The following is a 23,010-nucleotide window of genomic DNA, read 5'->3' as shown; positions in this document are numbered from 1 at the left end:
CCCCATAGACACACTGCCCCCACACACACACACCATACACATTCACACACTGCCCCAATGCACACATTGCCTGCCCCCCCCACACACACACATTCACAGCCCTCCCATACACACATTTCCCCACACACCCTACGCATTCACACACTACACCCCCCCCGCACACACATACACTGAACCTTTCACACACACTGCACCACTGCTCCTATACCCTACTACAGCCCCATATCCCAGCAGACCCCAGGTAAGTTGTCAAACAGCTCTTAAACGGTTTGACTACTTACTCTGTGAGGGGGCCCCGGCACTCCTTGAACCATAACCACTACACAGAGCAGTAGTGGTTATTGTGTATGGATTTATTCTTTAAATAATCTACAAGTGCCCCTCCCGGGATCAGGCTCTGGATCCGCCACTGGTATATGACATGTATATTAGATATATATATATATATATATATATATATATATAAATATATATAAAAAACCTGGTGCTCTGGTGGCTAAATAATACAAAACATGAAAAATACCGACACTCAAGGATTTTCATCAAATCTTCATTTATTTCGAAGAAAAGAATCAACGTTTCAGCTCCTGATGAAAGCTCCTGTGAGGAGCTGAAACGTTGATTCTTTTCTTCGAAATAAATGAAGATTTGATTTGCTGAAAATCCTTGAGTGCCGGTATTTTTCATGTTATATATATATACATATATATATATATATATATATATATATATATATATATATATATATATATATATATATATAATTATGCCTATTATATTTACACATATGTTAATGTACATTTATATATGCATAATACGAGAAATTTCATTAATATGTACCATATGTAATGAGCAGATATTGTCCGAGTCTTGTTGCTAGGTGCATACTCCAGCACAATAACATATTTAAAGTAAAGAGCGCACCCACAGGACTTCAAAATAAACAAGATAACGTCAATTTTTTACAGTTGTGCCCTACATACATTCACCATTTCAGTCCCATTACCAAGCTTTTCTTAATATGTCAAGGTAGTTGGACTGAAACATTGATTACATGCAAAGGCACGTCTGCTTAAAATAAATCAGCACTTTTGTTTATTTTGAAGCCTATGAGTGCTTTTTTTTACGTTGGAGTAATCATTTTTCATTTTAAGTTCTCTTTTCTAACTCTGTACCTGCACACTATGCTGGCGCGACGCATTATGGGGCTGGTAAATATTTTTTTCCAGGGCTGCTTTTAATTCCCAGTCCGGCCCTGACTATAGGTATTTGAGTTTATTAGCATTAATTTAAGCTTAACTTGCTTAGCTGCCTGGACTGGCAACAATCTGGGCAAATTCCTGAAATGTGTCAGTGTGTAAAGTCCCAGAAAACAAATGAGCTAAATTGATGGCAACTGCTGAAAATAGTGTGACTCCCACCAATATTAAGCAGATTGGACCATGTATCTTCTGCAACTGCCATAAGATTAAAGGAACCCTATGGTACCTTTTCCCTAGCCCTACATTTTGCCCTAACTCTAACATTAACCATATAACTTTATGTAATATGGTGATGAGTATATGAAGAGAAAATAATCCCATATTAGGGTACTGGAGATAACTACATTTTTCTCTTATTAAACTGTTCACTAACAGCACAAAAACATTGTAATAAGCCAGGTCCAAAATATCCAAAATATGGAAGGATACATATAAACCAATTAAACAGAAGCACTCATGAAACAAGCTTATTAGTTCTTTACTATACATTTAAGAATGATTACAAAAAGCTTACTGTCATTTCATTCATGCTGAGTAAAGCAGGGGATGGAGATGAAGTACCCAGGCGATAGTCAAATCCTTCACTTAAGGTCATCCCCCAGAAATCGCTGTGATTTTCTGCTTTCCATCTATGCAACGCAATCAAAAATATGACATTAACCACATCACTGTTACAAGTTATTTTTGCTTAAAAATATTAGCGTAACCCTGATTTAAATAAATTGGATGCCTAATTAACATATAAACATAGCATAAAATAGATATTTTGTATTAAAAATACTGTTCTTGGATATAGAGATACAAATTTACACAATTTTAAAGGGACACTATATTCACCAAAACAATCATTCATGAGATCAATAAGTTTTGCATGAAAACAAATTGGTTTAATTTTCTATCAGATGTAACTTATTTGAAATGCTTTTATCTCCTGCTCTGTAAACAGAACGTTAGTTACATAAAGGAGGCTCCTGCAGGGGCCAGCAAGCTATTAACAAAGCTGGAGATAATAAATTCTAAACAGAATTTGCAATAAAGGAAGTGTAAGCATTAAAGTGGCAATGTCATGGCCCGCCGACGTTTAGAGACGGGTCCCCAAGGACAGCATAGCACGCCCGCCATCCTTAAGGGGTTAAATAACATAAAAGTTATAATATTTCAGTAATAATAAAAGTAATATTTTAAATGCAGTATTAATTAAATATGTTTGAATGTTTTCATATACATGTTTTTAAAGAAAAGAAGCATAACCTCTATTTGATGAGTGCAGAAGTTATTGATTTAAAGCAGGGATGTTCAAAAGGTAGATCCCCAGTTATTGTAGAACTTCAACTCTGATGATGCGTGGTATACCTTTGAATGCTTTTAGAATGATGAAGCATCATGGAAGCTATAGTTTTAAAACAATCGTGGGAGCTACCTTTTTACCACCACTGATTCCATATTACTACTAAATGTTCCTGTCTTGATTTGAATTGTAGAAAAACAACACTAAATAACACAAATTTTCATTGTCGGAATATCTTATCGGAAAGGTTAATCTGCCCCTTTCTTACCAAAGAGCTTGTCCATGCTCTAGTAATTTCCCACATGGATTATTGTAACTCTCTCCTAATTGGACTTCCCAGAAGCCGTATTGTCCCGCTACAGTCTGTAATGAATGCTGCCGCCAGACTGATTTTCAGTCCTTACATTGGCTTACATTGGCTTCCTTTATCATATAGGAGTCAATTAAAAGTGCTAACCCATACCTATAAAGCACTGAACAATTCTAGCCCCTCTGATATCTCTTCACAGATCCAAAGGTATGCCCCTTCTCGGTCTCTCCGCTCTTCCCGTGACCTTCTCATGTCCGCTGCTCGCACCCGTACGGGCAACCCGCACTTGCGGGACTTCTCGTGGCAGACTATTCCAATGGAATAGCCTGCCTACTGCCATCAGACACAACCCTAGTCTTCTAACTTTTAAGAAGTGCCTTAAAACCCATCTCTTTAGAAAAGTTTATGGCCTCACAGAGTAACCTCTACCTCACATACCTGGCTCTCTCCTAAAGGGCAGCACTTTACTGTCTCCTCCAGCTCTGTTTCACTCCCACCTTATTTGATTGCTATTTCCTATCCTAATGTGTTTTATACCCCACCTCCCATAGACTGTAAGCTTGTTTGAGCAGGGTCTTCAACCTATAGTTCCTGTAATCTTTCTTGTAATTGTCCTATTTATAGTTAAATCCCCCCTCTAATAAGATTGTAAAGCGCTACGGAATCTGCTGGCGCTATATAAATAGCAATAATAATAATAATAATAATGGGTAACAATGTTAAACTGAAATATATTTTGGTTTTCTGTATTTTAGTATTGAAAGTTTAACTTCGCAAGCATTTTTATTTTTCAGCACTTTCAAACATAATTTTTTACAGCTATATATGATCCTGAAAGCCATACACACTGAAAGCTTCAACCAGTTAAGCTTAATTATGCATGTTCCACAACATATTTTAAAGACACGTTTACTCACCATTTCTTTTTAAAGTGTGTGATGGCGAAGGTACACATTGCTTTATTAATAGATGAGGTAGAGGGAACAAAACGTTGTGCTCTTAGAATTGTGTTCTATACGTATTTCATACACATATTACATACATATTGTATAATGTATACATTTTCTTTAACTTACATTTAATGTAAAACAATCCTAAGCTTAGGAGGCTGTGTTAGTCATAAAGGTTAGGAACGAAGTGACAGGAAGAACAAGGGGACACACATACAGGTGGTTTATTTTGCTCTTTATCACAGCAACTACAGTGCATATACTGTATTATTCCTACAGTCTACATATACAGGGCCGGACTGCCCTACCGGGATACCAGGAATTTTCCCGGTGGGCCACGGCACCTGGGGCCAGCAGGAAGCCCTAATGTTTTATTTAAATCATTTTTCGCTTGGACTCTGACAGCTTCTGCCAGTCCTAGGGATTTTAGGAGGCAGGTGCTGGGGGCTGGTGCTGCCACATCACGACTGCTGATGGCCAGAGGGAGTACCTGTCATTCTTCCTTCCTGATTCCCAGCCCCTTCCTCAGCATGTATGCCCTGGCCCAACATGTAAGCTCCGCCTCCAGCACTCAAGCAGCGGACCTTGCTGCAGGAAGAGGCCTGAAAATGGCCTCTAAAAAAAAACTTGATCTCCCACAGTCTCCAGTGCCAAGTAGAGTTTAAATACTGTGTCTATATTGAGTGTGTATAGTGAGCATCTGTGTGTAGTGAACCTGTGTGTGTGTCAGTGAGCATTTCTGTCAGTGAGAATGTTTGTGTCAGTGAGCTTGTGTTTGTCAGTGATCTTTTGTGTAGTGGACATGTGTGTTTCAGTGATCGTGTTTGTCAGTGAGCCTGTGAGTGTGTGTATCACTGAGCTTGTTTGTAGTGAGCATGCAAGTATGTGTGTCAGTGAACTTGTATGTAGTATGTTTGTGTGTCAGGTAGCTTGGCTGTACTGAGTGTGTGTGTCAGTGAGCTTGTCTGTAGTGAGTATGTGTGTGTCAGTGAGCTTGTCTGTAGTGATCATGTTTGTGTCAGTAAACTTGTGTGTGGCTGTCAGTAAGCTTGTATGTAGTGAGCATGTGTGTGTCAGTCAGCTTGTCTGTAGTGAACATGTGTGTGTGTGTCAGTGAGCTCATATCTAGTGATCATGTGTGTGTTTGTGTGTGTGTGTGTATCAGTGAGCTTGTTTGTAGTGAGCATGTGTTTGTCAGTACACTTGTGTGTGTGTCACTGAGTTTGTTTGTAGTGAGCATATGTGTGCATTAGTCTGTAGTGAGTGTGTCAGTGAGCTTGTCTGTAGTGAGCATCTGTGTGTGTCAGTGAGCTTGTCTTTAGTGAGCATGTGTGTGTCACTAAGCTTGTTTTTAGTGAACATGTGAGTGTCAGTGAGCTTGTCTGTAGTGAGCATGTTTGTGTCAGTGAGCTTGTGTGTGCCTGTCAGTGAGCTTGTGTGTAGTGAGCATGTGTGTGTCAGTGAGCTTGTCTATAGTGAGCATGTGTTTGTCAGTGAGCTTGGCTGTAGTGAGCATGTGTACAGTGAGATTGGCTGTAATGAGCATTTGTGTGTCAGTGCATTTGTGTGTCACTGAGTTTGATTGTAGTGAGCATATGTGTGTAGCAGTGAACTTGTCTTTAGTGGGTGTGTCAGTGAGCTTGTCTGTAGTGGGTGTGTCAGCGAGCTTGTCTGTAGTGAGCATGTGTGTGTGTGTCAGTGCACTTGTGTGTGTCACTGAGTTTGTTTGTAGTGAGCATATGTGTGTATCAGTCTGTAGTGAGTGTGTCCGTGAGCATGTCAGTAGTGAGCTTGTGTGTGTGTCAGTGAGCTTGTCTGTAGTGAGCATGTGTGTGTGTCAGTGAGCTTGGCTGTAGTGAGCATGTGTGCAGTGAGATTGTCTGTAGTGAGCATTTGTGTGTCAGTGCACTTGTGTGTGTCACTGAGTTTGTTTGTAATGAGCATATCTGTGTATCAGTGAACTTGTCTGTAGTGAGTGTGTCAGTGAGCTTGCCTGTAGTGAGCTTGTGTGTGTATGTGTGTGTGTGTGTGTGTCAATGAGCTTGTCTGTAGTGAACATGTGTGTTACTGAGCTTGTTTGTAGTGAATGTGTGTGTGTGTGTGTGTGTCAATGAGCTTGGATGTTTTGTGTCTGTGAGTTTGTCTGTGGTAAGCTTGTGTGTGTATACAAGTGAGTTTGTCTGTAGTAAGTTTGTCTGTGTACCAGTAAGCTTGCTTATGTGTGTCAGTGAGACCATATGTTTTTTGTGTCAGTGACCTTGTCTGTCTGTGAGCCTGTGTATCAGTGTGCTTGTGTCAGTGAGACTGTCTGTGCCTGCATTTGAGTATACTTACTATATAATAATTTTTCCCTGAAAGGACCAATTTATTGAATTAAAAAATAAACATATCAATAATACATTTAATTTCTACATAATTTATTATTTGTATGTTTCTTTTTCAATTCAATGATAATGTTACTGATTGATTCTTTTATAGTAATTATTTCATTTAGTACTTTATAAACATAGTGTGTGTGTGTGTGTGTGTGTCTGTATATATATACAAATATATATATATATATATATATATATATATATATACAAATCCAAAAGGTATCTTTTAAAACGTAGCATTTATTTGTACATATAAAAAATAACACTTACATAAAGTGCTGGATGTGCATATTTTGGTTTGCTTATTGAGGATTTTGCTTCCCAAGCACTACCAAGCCTCAATAAGCAAACCAGTAACCAACCTCATGCTGATGAGTTGCATTAACAACGAAACAGCTGTCCATGAGTGGTTCACTGGTTTTGCATCTTTTCCTAAATTGTGTTCCAAGCAGTTGTATACTGCAAACACAGATTAAAAGGAATCCATGTTTAAAATGGAATGAGGCAAAAATGTGATTCTTTGTTGAACTAATTTGCATATGCCCACCCAGAATCCTTTGCGGTTGCAACATCGCTGCAGTTTTGGGATTTCTGTGGGAAAAGCAAGTCTTATGGCTTGACTGGTGTGCAGATTTTTGTTTAACATTGTATTAAGTATATATATATATATATAAGTGTGTGTGTGTGTGTGTGTGTGTGCGCGTGTATATACATATATACACATATATATTACGTGGCACAAGGACGTAAGTGGCTAGCATACATTTTGTTTTCCTGGGTTGCTTTGAATTCCCAGTCCGGCCATGGACACCAAATTCACTTTTCTAGAGAAGCTTAAGATGAGGTAGAAATTAGGCCAGCATACCAACACCATAGGCTAGAGTGCCCTGATTGGATATGTGTTCTTAATCATGGTTAATCACCTAGTGTAGCACATTAGTGGAATATCCATGGGCTCTGTATGATTGCATCATAGGCAATGCTGGAGAAAATGTAAGTATTTAATTTCCAATTCCTTACGCTATGATAAACTATATATACTATATATCATTTGTGACTGATTAAGTTTTTAGTTTGTAAGGGACCCTGGATTCTTCCTCTATAATTTGATGCAACTCATTAACTCTGTAGGATCTGTCTGCTTAACTTCATATTCTCCACCCCTAATGGTCGTATACAATACACAAAGCTGCATTCAATACAAAGTTACTCATATAATAATAATTACTATTATTATAATTGGTATTCACATAGCGCCAATTTTTAAGGGGACTTAACAAATAGACTAATTGTGACAGACCGCCTGGCACCCCGACTGGGTGCCTCTGCCAATCACTGCCTCCTAGTACCTCTGAGTACTTCCAAGCACTCCAACAGACACCATCAGCACCGTAGTCCCCACTTCCAGCATTACAGCTTGGCTGGGGTCTCACCGTCCTCCACCCACCCTGGACACAAGACCAGGATCCAGCTTCCAGTGGGCAGACCGTTCCTACTCCACAGAGTGTAGCAGGCTGCTCTTACAAGAGCAAGTGATTAAAACCCAGAGGAGTATAGTGATATAGCAATCCCCAGCTGTCCCCCCTACACATGAGATGACACTCTATGTTGAGGGTAGGCAGCCACAACTGGCCTTATAGGCATATCCCCATGCAAGGGGCCCTCCCCTATGGACCTGAGAGCAGACTACAGCAAAAACAACCACACAATGACATTGTCTCTCAGGTCCAGGACACTCCCATACACAAATAAGATTATCCCTACTCTGTGCCTGGGAGATAATTGAATCAGGAACTGTACTAATCTAATCCAATTATCTCCAAGCACAGAAAAACATACTTTTTAACAGTATCTTAAAAGTACCCCCAAAACCCATGGAAACCAGGAATTCAGGAATTTAATGGAAGTCATAGTCATATGAATTTCATGGAAGACATAGTTTTGACCGACCGCACGCATGGTCTCATGCCCAAAACAGTTCTATGAAATCAGTGCTAACGGTCGGTCAACTTCGGTAGTCTTTTACAGGTTTCCCTGCAGGGCCCATAGTCTGTGGGCAGGAGGCTGGCAATTTTGCCATGTTGTCTTTATTGTTTTGTATTGCTTTTTCATATAGAGCATAGAATGCTTTCTCGATAAGGCTTCAAGTGCCAGTGGAATAATTTCTCTACCTAAGCATGACATCTTTAGTATAGCTTGTTATGTTTTATTGTCCTTGCATGAAAAGTGCTAGATATCAATCGAACCCTGGATCTCTCAAATCTAAATACCTGAGAGGAATTAATATATCATACCTTGGTGTTATGTTTAAACATTTTATTCAGCATGTGACATGTATGCTTAGCCTGAATCTCCCTCACCCTTATGTCTAGTTTGTCATGTTATATTATCCTCGCAAATGTGCTTGATCTAAATTGAACCTTGGTTCTTTCAAACCTAGCTACCTGAGAGTAACTAACATGTCTTGCATTGTTTTACTGTTCCATCATTTTATTCAGCATGTGACATATATGCCTAGCCTGAATTTCTCATAATTACAAAAAGTGCCATGCCCACTTGTTGCCACACAAAGTTACATTCTATACAGCACCTGTGTGTTTTACACATCCTGTTATGTTGTGTACTCTGATATGATTGTATTGGTTGTTGTGGTGCTATGAGGTCATTTGAAGCATCAGTGAAAGTGAGGAGGTCTGTGCAGCCCCCCACTACCATTAAGTGAGGCACTCTTAAGGTGAATTTTACTACAACTTATTTGAGTGCGATCTAAGCAGTGTGTCACTTTATTAATTTGTGGCAATATTACACTATTACTATAACTAATGTTCTGTTGATATATTTCTTTCAGATTCTACAGTTGTATCACATCTCTTGTTCTACATACATAACTTGTTGTTGTGGTAAGCTGTTACCCTGGGAAGCTGTGATTTATAAGTAAAGTTAATTTTTTTTTTTGTATCCACAGAGCACTATTTGTGGTGTAAGGGTGTGACATTTTTTTTTTTCTTGCTGTATATACGTTGGCAAAAGTACTAGCTCGGTATCTGGAAATATTCCCTGAAAATCTGCAGAAAATATTAACATGCATCTTGCAGATCAGGCTCCACCCCCAATTATTTTAATCTTTTTTTATTTAAAGGGGGCATAGTGTCAGTAAACATTGTTTCAATTATTTCTAGATTTTTTAAGATTATATTTTACTATAAAATAATTTTAAATAGCTACACTGTATATTTTTTGTTGTTAAATACTTACTATATGATGTGCTTGTAGTCATGTTACAGCATCCAGGTTTGGCATCCAGGTACCATCATAGTAGCATAAAGTTATTCACATAGTTGATTATGTTGAAAATATATTAGGCTAATGAAATGCAATATTTTCAGTTTGGAATGGAATTCTGCAAATACATGAAAAGGGCTGACAGCACATATGTTTTTTTTTTTTTTTAACTTACCCATATTCTTTAGAATTAATGTCTTTAATTAGATCAGTTTCTACAAGACAAATATGTTGAGTACATATCCACTGGTTTTCAAAGCATGTACTGTAAAAAACAATGCATCACTATAAGTAGTCTAGAACATAGCAAAAGCACTATTCTATGTGTTCAAAATGGTATTGTTGAAGTATTTGCTCATTATTAAATAAACATGAAAAAAGAGGAAACATGGAATATAAGACAAAATAACATTTAAAATATATCTAAATCAAAAGTAAAATTATGTATTTTATTGAAAAAAACAAACCATAACAGACATTAGATGTAAAATGCAGATGTGCAATAAATCTAAACAAACAAATAATTAACATGTTCTGCAAGATAAAACAGATATTAACAATGTAGCAGGATTGTAGGTGTAAGAAGAATAAACTAGTACAGCGCTTTTTAGAGGTAAGTGCAGTGATATTCAATAATATGAGCATCTCAAATATCCAGTGTCAGACAATTCTTTTCAAATATTTTTTATTGAAATTTGTTTTATCTTTTTTTTTGCAATATATGCAATACAACATTGTTAAGACAAAGAATATCTCTGATATGTAATAAAGAATATAATAACAGACTGCATATTGGTTGTCAAACCATTCTAAAACTTTGCTTACTTGCAATGTGAGAATGCCAGAGCACGCCGGGCAACATGGCTATAGCAGGTTGTGGTGAGTATGGTGCTTGAAGTGTTTCTTTAACGTTTGCCTACTGTTATGTTCTTCATGGTTTTACTTTTTAAATAACTAAAAATGCTGTGGCCCAGTCACAGTTTTGCAACGGTTTGCCCTTTTACATTAGCCACTGCTGTATGGTGAGCCTTGATCCATGTCAGATAATGACCTGTTGCCATTCATTGGTTGAGAGAGTCAGCTGACCTCTCTCAGCCTGTGAATTACATTCTGTGCATAGAAATATGCCCTTACTTGACATTAGCCAGCCCAAAATGCTTGTTCCGGGCTGGTTAATAATGCTGTTGGAGGTAGTCATACCCCCGGCAGCCAAGGGGTTACACTCAGTATGTGTAGCATTTTCTTAGCTATAGTAGGACACAATATAACTGTACATCCATATTGAATATTAAAATGCAATGAAAAGAGGCACACGCCAGAACACAAAGGGCTGGAGAAAGTACTAAACATAATGAAAGCGACATCAAGACCCCATATTTAAAATATATTTATTTACAATGGATTTTTTTCAGTGCAATCTTAGAATAGAGTAATTCATGTTAAAGTTTGATAAAACTAAATGAAACTTTGTGATGAAATTGCTTACTTTAACAATTATTGTACAAACATTTTTAAGAAGTAGCTAACCACATTGCAATTAATGTGGCATTAAAACACACTTCTTCATAAAGAATTAAACTGTTAGCGAGTTTTTATTCCCCCCCTTCCCAATCTCCCCATGACTCCTCTCCTGCAACTGTCAGTGAATACTTTTCTAGCAACCTATTCTATTACCCCTACTTATTCTCTTTGTGTCACTATACCCCACTCCCTCTAGAATGTAAGCTCATTAAGCAGGGCCCTTCACCTCTCTTTTCCTGTAGTACAGTTGACTGGTTACAATTACATGTCTGTTGGTCCACCCCATTGTACAGTGCTACGGAATCTGATGGTGCTATATAAATAATAAAATTATAAATATTAATAAATGTGAAATAGCTTGAACTGTGCTGAAGGTTATAATTGTATTGTATTTATTGGCTCTATAATTTCATATCAAAGAATAATTTGCTAATAACCAGTGGTGGCTTGTCAATTGGGGGAACTTCGAGCAGTGCCCCACCAATTTGTATGTAGGAAATAATGTATTTGCAGAAGTTTTATGGTTCCTTTTGCACATACCCACCATCTTCTTTAAAGTGCTCAGATGAGAGTGACCATGTTATTTGTGCTAGCCCAAGAATAATGTCTCACACTAGAAAACATCTCTGCTCAGGGGCAGGATGGCGATGTGACTTTGCACGTTAGCATGCACATTACGTGGATAAGCTGAGCAACAGTACCCAATGCCGAGACACTGAGATGCCCAACATTGAAATTTGCTTTCCCATACTCTGAGGGAAAAGAGTAGCAGTTAGCTTTGCCATATGGTGGAATAGGGACCAAACCAGGGAATGAACTGAAGGGTAGGATTGAAGGAAGCCATTGCATTAAAGGGACAACTTCATAATGAGACCTGGTGAAAATCGATAACAGCAGATAATTGAGCCTGGATTTTGGAGGCAAACTATCAGAGATCGTATGATTGAGATACTGACAGAATATTGGGCAGAACATGTGAGTACTGGCAAGGGCTTTGTGGTTACTATTTGTTAATAATACTCTATACAGGTACATATAAGAAGATACAAGCCCAACGATTTATTAAATCTCTGCATAAAGAGAAGAACAAACTTAAAAAGCACTGAAAGGAATACAGTTGCTGTTTAGTGAATGAGGCAGAGCTAAACCAAAGAAGTGTTTGGACTGAGAATCCTCTTTCAGATGAAATCACTATAGCCTGAGACAATATAACAGATAATACAACTTTAAAAGAGGAGAGGAAGAAAAGAGAGGGGTAATAGATTTGAAAAAGTGTTAACAAAAAACAAAAAGTTTTAAAACTACAGCTGTTTAACCAAAAGAACGAGTGCATACTTCTGAATTAATACCCCTTCACCCATAAAAGTGGTTGGATTTATCTTTATCTTTATCTCACCTACCAGGCAATAAGCCAAGTATATAGGAAATAGCAAGAGAATGCCTAAAATGGCCTACAGAAACCTGCGGAGCAAGAACAACAGTTTAAAAAAATTAAGAGAAAAGAAAGATAAACAAGATAAAAGACTGTTGGGAATAATACACTTTGCCTATACTGACCCAAGGCTCAAGCCACAGATGACCGGATGCTCAATCTTTTCAAAATTGGCTAACTTGAAGCATGTCAGCTATTTGAAATATTATACTTTATCTATATCCAATGCTTAGTGAATATACCCCTAGATAAGAGCTATAGAACATTGTGTAGTAGGTGTTAAATCCTGTATGTTTCTGCTGTTGGCCTTATTTCCTGTGTTTCTCACTTTGATCATAACAGCTTAGTAATGTGTGATTTAGAACTGCGTAGTAAAAGCATATTAATTCTAAGTGCGTATACATATTAATTTTAAGTGCATAGTTATAGTGAAACTTAGCTTTGTTCAAGGCCTAAACATGAAGATACATCTGCAAGCTTGCTATAAGTTAAGATGTTAAGATAAGATAGATGATTTTGTTAGGATTGGATAATGATTGTATGACCACCCTTGTTTCCTCTTGAACATAACCTGTTACACAGTCCATTAAATGTTAGAAGTCACTTTGAACCATGCATTGTCTTTTCTCGTTCATTGGGGATCCTCACTATATGGTTTGGCGACAAGGAGAAATACGGAGAGTTGCAAATTGATACAGGCAGATAAAAGCATTGCAGAAAACTGACAGTTAAGGACTCAGAAGTAAAATCGCACTAATTAAAGAAAAGCGAGATATAAACAAAAGTACAGAAATGGAGGATCCAGTGGAATAACAAATGGTAACCCCGGAATATTTAAGGGAGTGTCTAGTGATGCAGCTGGAACAGATAAAACAAGAAATGTAGGGCAATTATGCTGTCCTAAAAAAAGATTTGTTGAAGATTGGACAAAAAGTCAAAACAAATGAAGAATTTTTTTTTCATTTTAAATTCACAGCAGCAACATAGAAATAAATAATCGACAAACAGCAAAGAAGACTACTGGAGTTAGAAGAAAAAATTACAGACATTGAAGACAGAGGCAGCCGAAATAATCTGAGAATAAGGAACATCCTGGAGCTTATTACCCAAGATAAAATGGAAATGTATCTATTCGAATTCTTCAAGTCCCTAAAAGTCAGTATAGATGACAAAGTGGATTTTCTTGAAATATTTCATCAAACAGCTAAACCTAGAAGGTTACCTTAGGAGATACTAAGAGTTATAATTATCTGCTGTTATTCCTCCTATACCTTCAGAAAGAAAACCCAAAGAGCTGTAAGGCAAGAAGTAATAAAATATGGGACATTTAACCCCTTAAAGACCAAACTTCTGGAATAAAAGGGAATCATGACATGTCATACATGTCATGTGTCCTTAAGGGGTTAAGGACATTAATTTTTTTCCAGATTTGTCCTTCCAGACAAGAAAAGCTAGAAAACAGTTTATGCCAGCTACAACTCGCTTAAGGGAAAACAATATAAAATATAGGTGGGGTTTTCAACCAAACTCATAGTAACTGTGGATGGGATGACTGAATATTTTGACTCACTTGGGAAAATAACCAAATTGTTGGATAAAAGGGCGCAGAGTGGAAAATAAGTCATGCTTGAGGATTGGGAGATGGTAAAAGGAAAGAGGGGAAGAAACATATTAAAATATAAGATGGTTATATAAAGTAAATTAAGTAAAATCTACAAGCAAAGTTGATAACGGTATCTGAAATGCATTTATGACGTGTGTGTATAATAGTGAGAGCACGGATATGAAATATAGGTCAAATTGGGTTTTAAGAAGAGTGTGGAGCTTCAATTTTATTTTTTCACCTCTCCACCACTTTTGTTCTATTTTCTTACAAACATTTCTTATAGAATATTTGTAATAATAGTTAATAATAATGGGCTGAATTAAGTTTCAACTAATTTTTGGAAAAAGAGAGGAAATAGAAAGATTCAATTTCAGACATGATAGCCCTATTTATATATTAGGACTTAGAAAGGAACCTTTTGAACTAATATAGTACACTATTGGTTTAATTTAGTTGCACGATAAGAGAGAGGGTGGGAGGAGGGAGGGAGGTAAAAGGGGAAAAACACTCATGATATTAGAAGGATTAGAAAGGCTAGAGAAGTAAAGATGGTGGAGTATAAGAAGAAAGAAGAAATAAAGAGAGAACTTAAATGAAGAGGAAGATATGGGTGTGAAAAGATTAGTAAGATAAGACACACTAGGATAGATAGAAAACAGAAAGAAAAGGGAGGAGAAAAAAATTGAAGAAAATTGCTCAAAATCACCAAGTGTGTGTCACTCCAAATCACACAAAATAAAACCAACAGAATATAATAAACAGTATGGTGAGAGCAAAATATGTGGTAAATAAACCAAATGTGGATAATATATAAAACATGCAATATTACCATGTATCTGTATGTGTCCTAGAAATATAAAACACAAGACATAGTATAGCCTGTATATGGAAATAAAATAAATGGAGAAGAAAATATCTCACTCACATATTACTGAGCCGTTAGAAAGTGGCTCAGACTATAAGCGCCTTGATAAGTAAATAGGAGACCAAAATGCTGGAATTACGATATAAGGAGTTCACTGCAGATCCTCTACTTTCCTCCTGGACAGTTTTCACAAACACAAAACAAAGGTGTAGATACAGGAACAGAATCGTTATTTATACAATACAGCATAAAAACTGGATCTTCAATGAAGGATAAACTGCACAACACGTTTCGACCAATTGTCTTTTTCAAAGTGCTAAATCTAATAACAACTTGTCAAGTTTAAATATTCAAAAAAAGGCGCATTTTCTATCTTCGTTACACAACTTCTGGTTTCCGGTTACGTCATTTCCCCTCAAAATACTTCCGGGTCAGCGGTCGTTTATCTGTCACATAAAAAAGTTCCAAATGCGCATGTGCGCTAAAAAGTCTGAGTAAAACATCTAAATCTAATATTTAACAATGAACTGCATATTATACACGCTCAAAGAGATGAAAGATAATAATACAAACTAGAAAAGCTACAAATTCTGGGGAAATTGTGTGAAGTGTTCTTGCCTCCACCAGTGTTCTACAACTGGAGTGGGCGGAGTAACTGTTATTATTTATTTATATAGCACATTTAATTGCAACGTTGTTGCCCAAAGTGCTTCACAGTTACATTTAAACATGCATTTATAAAAACATTAGCAGGTGTACAAATGGCCCTGTCTATGACATCACTTGCTGCTCCAGCCTGGCACAGGTCAGAGTATTTGGGCGGTTGCCATCTTTAAATGGTCATAGTTTAAAAACTATACATCCTACATCTAAGAGCTGTGAGAATCACAAGACCCATACCTACATTTTGATGCATAGTATGTCTCTGAAGTATGACAAATGAAGGCACAGTTGCAGTTTCTAAATTGCCCTTCAAGTTTGACCTGGCTAGAGTGGAGTTTCAATGATTGTCAATGGACGGCATGAGTTGCAAACAAATGGTCATATTGTGAAAACTATTCGGACTATGGCTTAGCCGTGGACATTTTTAATGACAGCAGGGATAGCTGAACGTTTTGATTTGTGTAGGTGGGCTTGAAAATGAGGGAGTAGTGGCAGTTTAGAAATCATGTCCTGATTTTTCAGCTTTTGCAAGCTCCCACTCTAGTTTTGAGTATTTTGCCATTCATTCCTATGGCACCAATTTCGCCACAAGAACGACAATATTCCGTGAACCATTCGGCGAAACGTTCCACAAAGTAATAGCACACCAATCGGGAACAATCCGCACGTTTTGTTATATTTTTGTCTATGTAGTGTAAAAACTGTGGGAAGAGTTAGGGTGGTAAATTTGGCTATAATAAGAATAAATATATATATGTGAGATAACATTAAGTGGTCTTGCTATGCAAGAACACTTAAATATATATGTGAGATAACATCGTGGTCTTGCTATGCAAGAACACTTAATAATAATATATATGTGAGATAACATTAAGTGGTCTTGCTATGCAAGAACACTTAATAATATATAGGTGAGATTACATTAAGTGGTCTTGCTATGCAAGAACACTTAATAATATATATGTGAGATAATATTAAGTGGTCTTGCTATGCAAGAACACTTAAAAATAAAATAGATATACATATCTTATGGCTGTGCAATACAATTCATAAACATGTGTAATGTAAAATATAAAAACATTAACCACATATAGAAACTCAGCAGATTCCATGTTACAAAAAAGGGGGAGAGAGGAGAAAGAATATATGATTAGATAAGCCATAAATGTATTAAACATGACTTATATACCCATATTGTAATAAATACATTTATATCCATAAAATATACCATAAAAATAAATATAAATCTAGATATAAATATAAATTAAAATGCAAGAATATTGTAAAAATATTATAAAAAAGAGGTAATCTCAAAATCTACATTTAAACCATCTGGAGTTAAGGTATTGAGGTTAAACATCCACCTCATCTCTGCTCTGCTTAAAATATTGTCCTTACATCCTCCTCTCCAGTGTACTTTAATTTTCTCTATACCTAAAAATGAAAGACCTTCCGGGCTACCTCCATGTTGTTCTGCAAAATGTTTAGAGACACTATGGTTCATACATTTCTTTTTTATATTATTAATATGTTCACCCATTCTTATGTTTAATTTTCTGGTGGTTTTTCCAACATACTGATACCCACATGGACAGGTTAACAGGTATATAACATTAGTTGTATTGCACGTAATTAATGTATGGATTTTAAACTCTTCTTCTAAATTCCTCCTGGATGTTAATTTTTTAATACTTCTACTTGGACTTTTCCTTAATCTACATCCTGTGCAATCATTGCAATAATAAAAACCCTTCTGTCCGTCTAAGAAATTAGTTTCTCTTTTCTCTTTGTCTAAAAATCTTTTTGTTAAAATCTGCCTAAAATTCTTAGCCCCTCTAAAGATAAATGTGGGCTGTTCACTTACAAAAGGTAAAATATCCGAATCTTCTTTTAAAACATGCCAGTGTTTTTAAAAAACATTACAAACTGATTTATTATTCGTACTAAAATTTAAAATAAGGGAATAGACTCATTCTTTTTCTCTTCTTTATTTTTATTTTTATATTTCAAAAGTTGATTTCTTTCCTTCCTACCTCTCTCTTCTATAGTATTTTTAATAGAGGTTGGATCATATCCCTTATCTATAAATTGTTGTGCTTAGTCCGTTGATTGATTCCGATAGTCTTTAAGGTCCATACAGTTTCTTCTTAATCTGAGGAACTGTCATTTTGGCACATTTGCAAGCCAAGGTTTGAAATAGCAACTTTGTAATTCAATAAAACTATTAACATCCACTTTTTTAAAATGGGTTTTACTTTTAATTTGGTAAGACTCTATGAAAACATCCAAATCTAGAAAGGTGATACTTTGATCACTAATATTATAAGTAAGTTTTATATTCCAGTAGAATTCAAATTATCTAAAAATCAACCAGGGAACTTTTATTACCTTCCCATATGATAAAAATGTCGTCTATATAACGCTTTTTATGTGTACAAAAGTTTTCGTGAAACCGGAAGATCGTCATTCGAAGGGGACAGAAAAACGACCGCTGACCCGGAAGTATTTCGAGGGGAAATTACGTAACCGGAAACCGGAAGTTGTGTAACGAAGATAGAAAACGCGTTTTTTTTTTTTATATTTAAACTTGACAAGTTGTTATTAGATTTAGCACTTTGAAAAAAGACCATCGGTCGAAACGCGTTGTGCAGTTTATCCTTCATTGGAGATCCAGTTTTTTATGCTGTATTGTATAAATAAAGATTCTGTTCCTGTATCTACACCTTTGTTTGGCATTTGTGAAAACTGTCGTTTGTGAAAAATGTTTCACGGAATATCGTCGTTCTTGTGGCGAAATTGGTGCCATAGGAATGAATGGCAAAATACTCAAAACTAGAGTGGGAGCTTGCAAAAGCTGAAAAATCAGGACATGATTTCTAAACTGCCACTACTCCCTCATGTTCAAGCCCACATACACAAATCTTATATCAAAACATTCAGCTATCCCTGCTGTCCAAATGTCCACGGCTAAGCCATAGTCCGAATAGTTTTCACAATATGACCATTTGTTTGCAACTCATGCCGTCCATTGTCAATCATTGAAACTCCACTCTAGCCAGGTCAAACTTGAAGGGCAATTTATAAACTCCAACCTTGCCTTCATTTGTAATACTTCAGAGACATACTATGCATCAAAATGTAGGTATGGGTCTTGTGATTCTCACAATATAAAGCTCTTAGATGTAGGATGTATAGTTTTTAAACTACGACCATTTAAAGATGGCAACCGCCAAAATACTCTGACCTGTGCCAGGCTGGAGCAGCAAGTGATGTCATAGACAGGGCCATTTGTACACCTGCTAATGTTTTTATAAATGCATGTTTTAATGTAACTGTGAAGCACTTTGGGCAACAACGTTGCAATTAAATGTGCTATATAAATAAATAATAACAGTTACTCCGCCCACTCCAGTTGTAGAACACTGGTGGAGGCAAGAACACTTCACGCAATTTCCCCAGAAATTGTAGCTTTTCTAGTTTGTATTATTATCTTTCATCTCTTTGAGCGTGTATAATATGCAGTTCATTGTTAAATATTAGATTTAGATGTTTTACTCAGACTTTTTAGCGCACATGCGCATTTGGAACTTTTTTATGTGACAGAAAAACGACCGCTGACCCGGAAGTATTTTGAGGGGAAATGACGTAACCGGAAACCAGAAGTTGTGTAACGAAGATAGAAAACGCGCCTTTTTTTGAATATTTAAACTTGACAAGTTGTTATTAGATTTAGCACTTTGAAAAAGACAATTGGTCGAAACGTGTTGTGCAGTTTATCCTTCATTGAAGATCCAGTTTTTATGCTGTATTGTATAAATAACGATTCTGTTCCTGTATCTACACCTTTGTTTTGTGTTTGTGAAAACTGTCCAGGAGGAAAGTAGAGGATCTGCAGTGAACTCCTTATATCGTAATTCCAGCATTTTGGTCTCCTATTTACTTATCAAGGCGCTTATAGTCTGAGCCACTTTCTAACGGCTCAGTAATATGTGAGTGAGATATTTTCTTCTCCATTTATTTTATTTCCATATACAGGCTATACTATGTCTTGTGTTCTATATTTCTAGGACACATACAGATACATGGTAATATTGCATGTTTTATATATTATCCACATTTGGTTTATTTACCACATATTTTGCTCTCACCATACTGTTTATTATATACAATAGGATAGATAGTTAAAAGGGAAGGAAGAAGAAGTGGAGGAAAAGGGAAAATAAAAATAAATCGTTACAAAAATGGTAAATAATACACATAAGAAAGGTTGAGAAATGTTGAGTATAAACACTGGGACACAAAATAATAGATCCTGAGCACTTTAATGTATTACCTAGATTAGAGCATGATAAAGTAGTAAAATATTCCTAGAAATAACAACACTAGATGGTAGAATTTAGTTTAGATATATTTTAAGAAAAGACAAACAACAAATTCAAAGCTTTAAAGATACAATTAGGCGATGGATAAGTCGTTTGGTACCATTTTCACATGTAATAGTGGGATACTTTTTTTAGAGACAGTACGGTTCAGAAACTGATAATATGCACAGTTATTGAGTGTCGTTTGTATATTAAAATTGTGGGTTTTAGGATGAAAAATGGAGAACATAAAGTCAACGTATATGTGGACGATGTCTTGATCACCCTGGAGAGACCAAGGGCATCGTTGCTGGAACTAATCAAAGTAATAAGACACTATAGCGAATATTTAAACTATACATTGAACATAAATGCAGTACGAATGCAAGGCTAAGAAGTACATACAAGAATGGACACAGATTCCAAGAAGCAAACATTGATTTATTTGCAGCTGCAAATGTCCTTGTGGATGCTCTGTGTTTGAACATTTTCAAGAGAAATCTAGTGTCACAACTGGAAATAAATGCACTACAGAAGGAGCATTTATATATATATATATATATATATATATATATATATATATCCCATATTACAGCGCTACGGAATCTGATGGTGCTATATAAATCATAAAATAATAATAATAATAATATATATACACACACACACACAGACATTCAACATATGTATTTAACTATTATTATACATAATAATTTTATTTTATTAAATATAATTTGAGGGACCTGCCTGACAACCCAGGCAGACAGTCCAGAGATTTTTATTGGCAAGCCCTATATTTAACCCTGTAACTTTCCAAAACACCATACCACCTTTACATGGGGGGTATTGTTATACTTGGGGGACTTCGCTGAAAACAAATATGAGTTTTTCAAAAAAGTAAAGCTTATCACGACAATGATATTACCAGTAAAAGTTTTTGTTTAAAAAATGCAATAAACGGGGGGGCGGAGCCTAGCAGCGAAGTGAACGGACGCACAATCCCGGAGCTCCGTGATAGAACTGAGAAAACACGCAAATGTACCGCCGATACTGCCCCCACTGACCACTGTCCCGCACAGAGAACTGCCCCAAGCCCCATGGGACGTAAACACAGAAAGTTGATGCCGGACAAAGTGGCCCCAGGGCTCACGATAGGAAAAATGTGGCAGCAAGCACGAGGCCGGAGCGAAGTCAATATGGCGGCGCTCCACGGAGACTGCTCTGACTTCTCAGATGACTACACAGGAGGAGATGAAGAGGATTACATCCCAGCCCCAGACCCAAAACCGAGGGCAAAGCCCAATAAACCCAGGACAGACCCCGATGCCGATCTGGTCACTACCGGAGTGTTAAAAAACCTGCTAGCGGACCTACAGAAGAACATCCTCTCAGATGTCACAGCACTCAGGGGTGAACTGAAAGGCCTATTGGGCCTAATAACAAAACTGGAGGATTCCAACCAAGAACAACAGCGGAATATAGCCTCGCTGCAGCGGGAAATACAAGACCTGCGCCAACAAAACATGCTGTTTGAAAGGCGTTTCGCGATTCAGGAGGACGCGAGGCGAAGACTTAATCTAAAGGTTAGGAGGATGCCGGAGGGGCTACCAGAGGTAGAGCTGCCACAAACGATCAAGCGCATGTTAACCTCAGTGCTGCCCCCAGGCCAATCTAAAGCCATTACACCTACGGGCATCTTCCGGATCCCGAAACCCGCTAAGGCCACGGCCACAAGGGACACCATACTTACCTTCAGAAATGGAACAGACAAGGAGACAATCCTCACTGCCCTCCAGGGTTAAACACCCATGCGGTTCAAAAACACAGAACTGACCTTCTATGCCGACCTGTCCAGCGGAAGTCTAGCGTGGCGCAGAACACTCCGGCCACTCACCTCCACTCTCTGGCAACATAATATACGATACCGCTGGGGGCCCTCCCATATGCTGCTTGTGCAACACGGCGGGAAAGCGTATCAACTCCTGGGTGTGCAGGACGCGGCAGAACTTCTGAACACCTTAGGCGTGCCACAAGACTCACTATCCCAATCGGGATCCCAAACTCTCACCTCCCTGGCCCACGGCTGGGACCCAGCGAGAATTACCCCGTTTATACCACAGAGCACGACACCGATCACTTATGCCTCTGTCACCACTTAAACAGGGACACAGGACAGACTATCCAGTCGCAATGACACCAGGACCTGCCCGCACCAGACCGCTACACACGCTTTCTATGAAGATATGGTGCCCACCGGGAAGCAGACAACCCCTGCCCCTCGACATGAACAATTGCTCCCTTCAGTTATTTTACCCTACAGACTTACCTTCTGACTCTGCCCAATAGAGACGTCAGCTGGACGGGCCTCTGGAACGAAAGGCCCCAACGCCTCCGCTCTCCACTGAGAGCAGAAAGAACTCTGCTTACACGGCCCTCACGGACTCAAGCCTAGAGTGGACACTGATTGACGGTACGCTAGATGGGCCCACCTGGCTCTACGAAACCCCTGTTCTTTTATAGGTTTCAGAGCTTCCTCTGGCTGGCTTAAATGCTGTAGGCTCCTGATCGAGCGACAAAATGTTCATGCTGGTATTATTGTTTTTCCTTATGTTTAGTTTCCCCTTTTCTCTAGTTCCCCACTGCGGGCCATCCAACTACGGCACTGCCTACTGTTTATGTGGGCACTTTATTTATTTATAGGCGGAGCATACCCGCATGCCCTAATTAGGATGTACATATTTCTCTTGCGTGTACCTTGACGGGGGTACTAACCCGCTTTAAACAACATAACATCTTCAACTACCTACTGATATAACTCCTACTTACAGATTTTCTACACGTATAGTGTAACACCTATCCTAAGGGGAACACGATTGGCATATGTGCCAGCTATTGAGGTAGTCACTGTGTACCTAGATTGAGGGAGTCACTGGCCAGTGTTATTGCGTGTGTAACTCACGGTCTAATTGACTCGTCTTGCCGCAGCTGCCGCCACCTCACGATATTTGTACCTGCTATCCATTGCTTGAATAATATAATGATCAGACGTGAGTAAGCCGTTATAAGACCCTATTGCCCTCAAACCCCCTTAAAATGTA

General features: G+C 37.7%; 1 protein-coding gene across 1 annotated transcript in view; it reads right to left on the bottom strand.

Annotated features, from left to right (window-relative positions):
- The window catches only part of TINAG (tubulointerstitial nephritis antigen), a 235,398-nt gene that overhangs the window by 139,504 nt on the left and 72,884 nt on the right, over positions 1-23,010 (bottom strand). Inside the window, exons 3-4 of the mRNA XM_063441731.1 lie at positions 9,643-9,732; positions 1,777-1,891 (exon numbers count right to left, since the gene is read on the bottom strand). Coding sequence (XP_063297801.1) covers positions 1,777-1,891; positions 9,643-9,732 — 205 coding nt within the window. The remainder of the gene's footprint in view (positions 1-1,776; positions 1,892-9,642; positions 9,733-23,010) is intronic.

Source organism: Pelobates fuscus, chromosome 2, assembly GCF_036172605.1.
Source record: "Pelobates fuscus isolate aPelFus1 chromosome 2, aPelFus1.pri, whole genome shotgun sequence".
Classification (NCBI taxonomy): domain Eukaryota; kingdom Metazoa; phylum Chordata; class Amphibia; order Anura; family Pelobatidae; genus Pelobates; species Pelobates fuscus.
The sequence above is the reverse complement of the archived record's forward strand: the minus strand, read 5'-3'. Positions and strand labels throughout refer to the sequence as shown.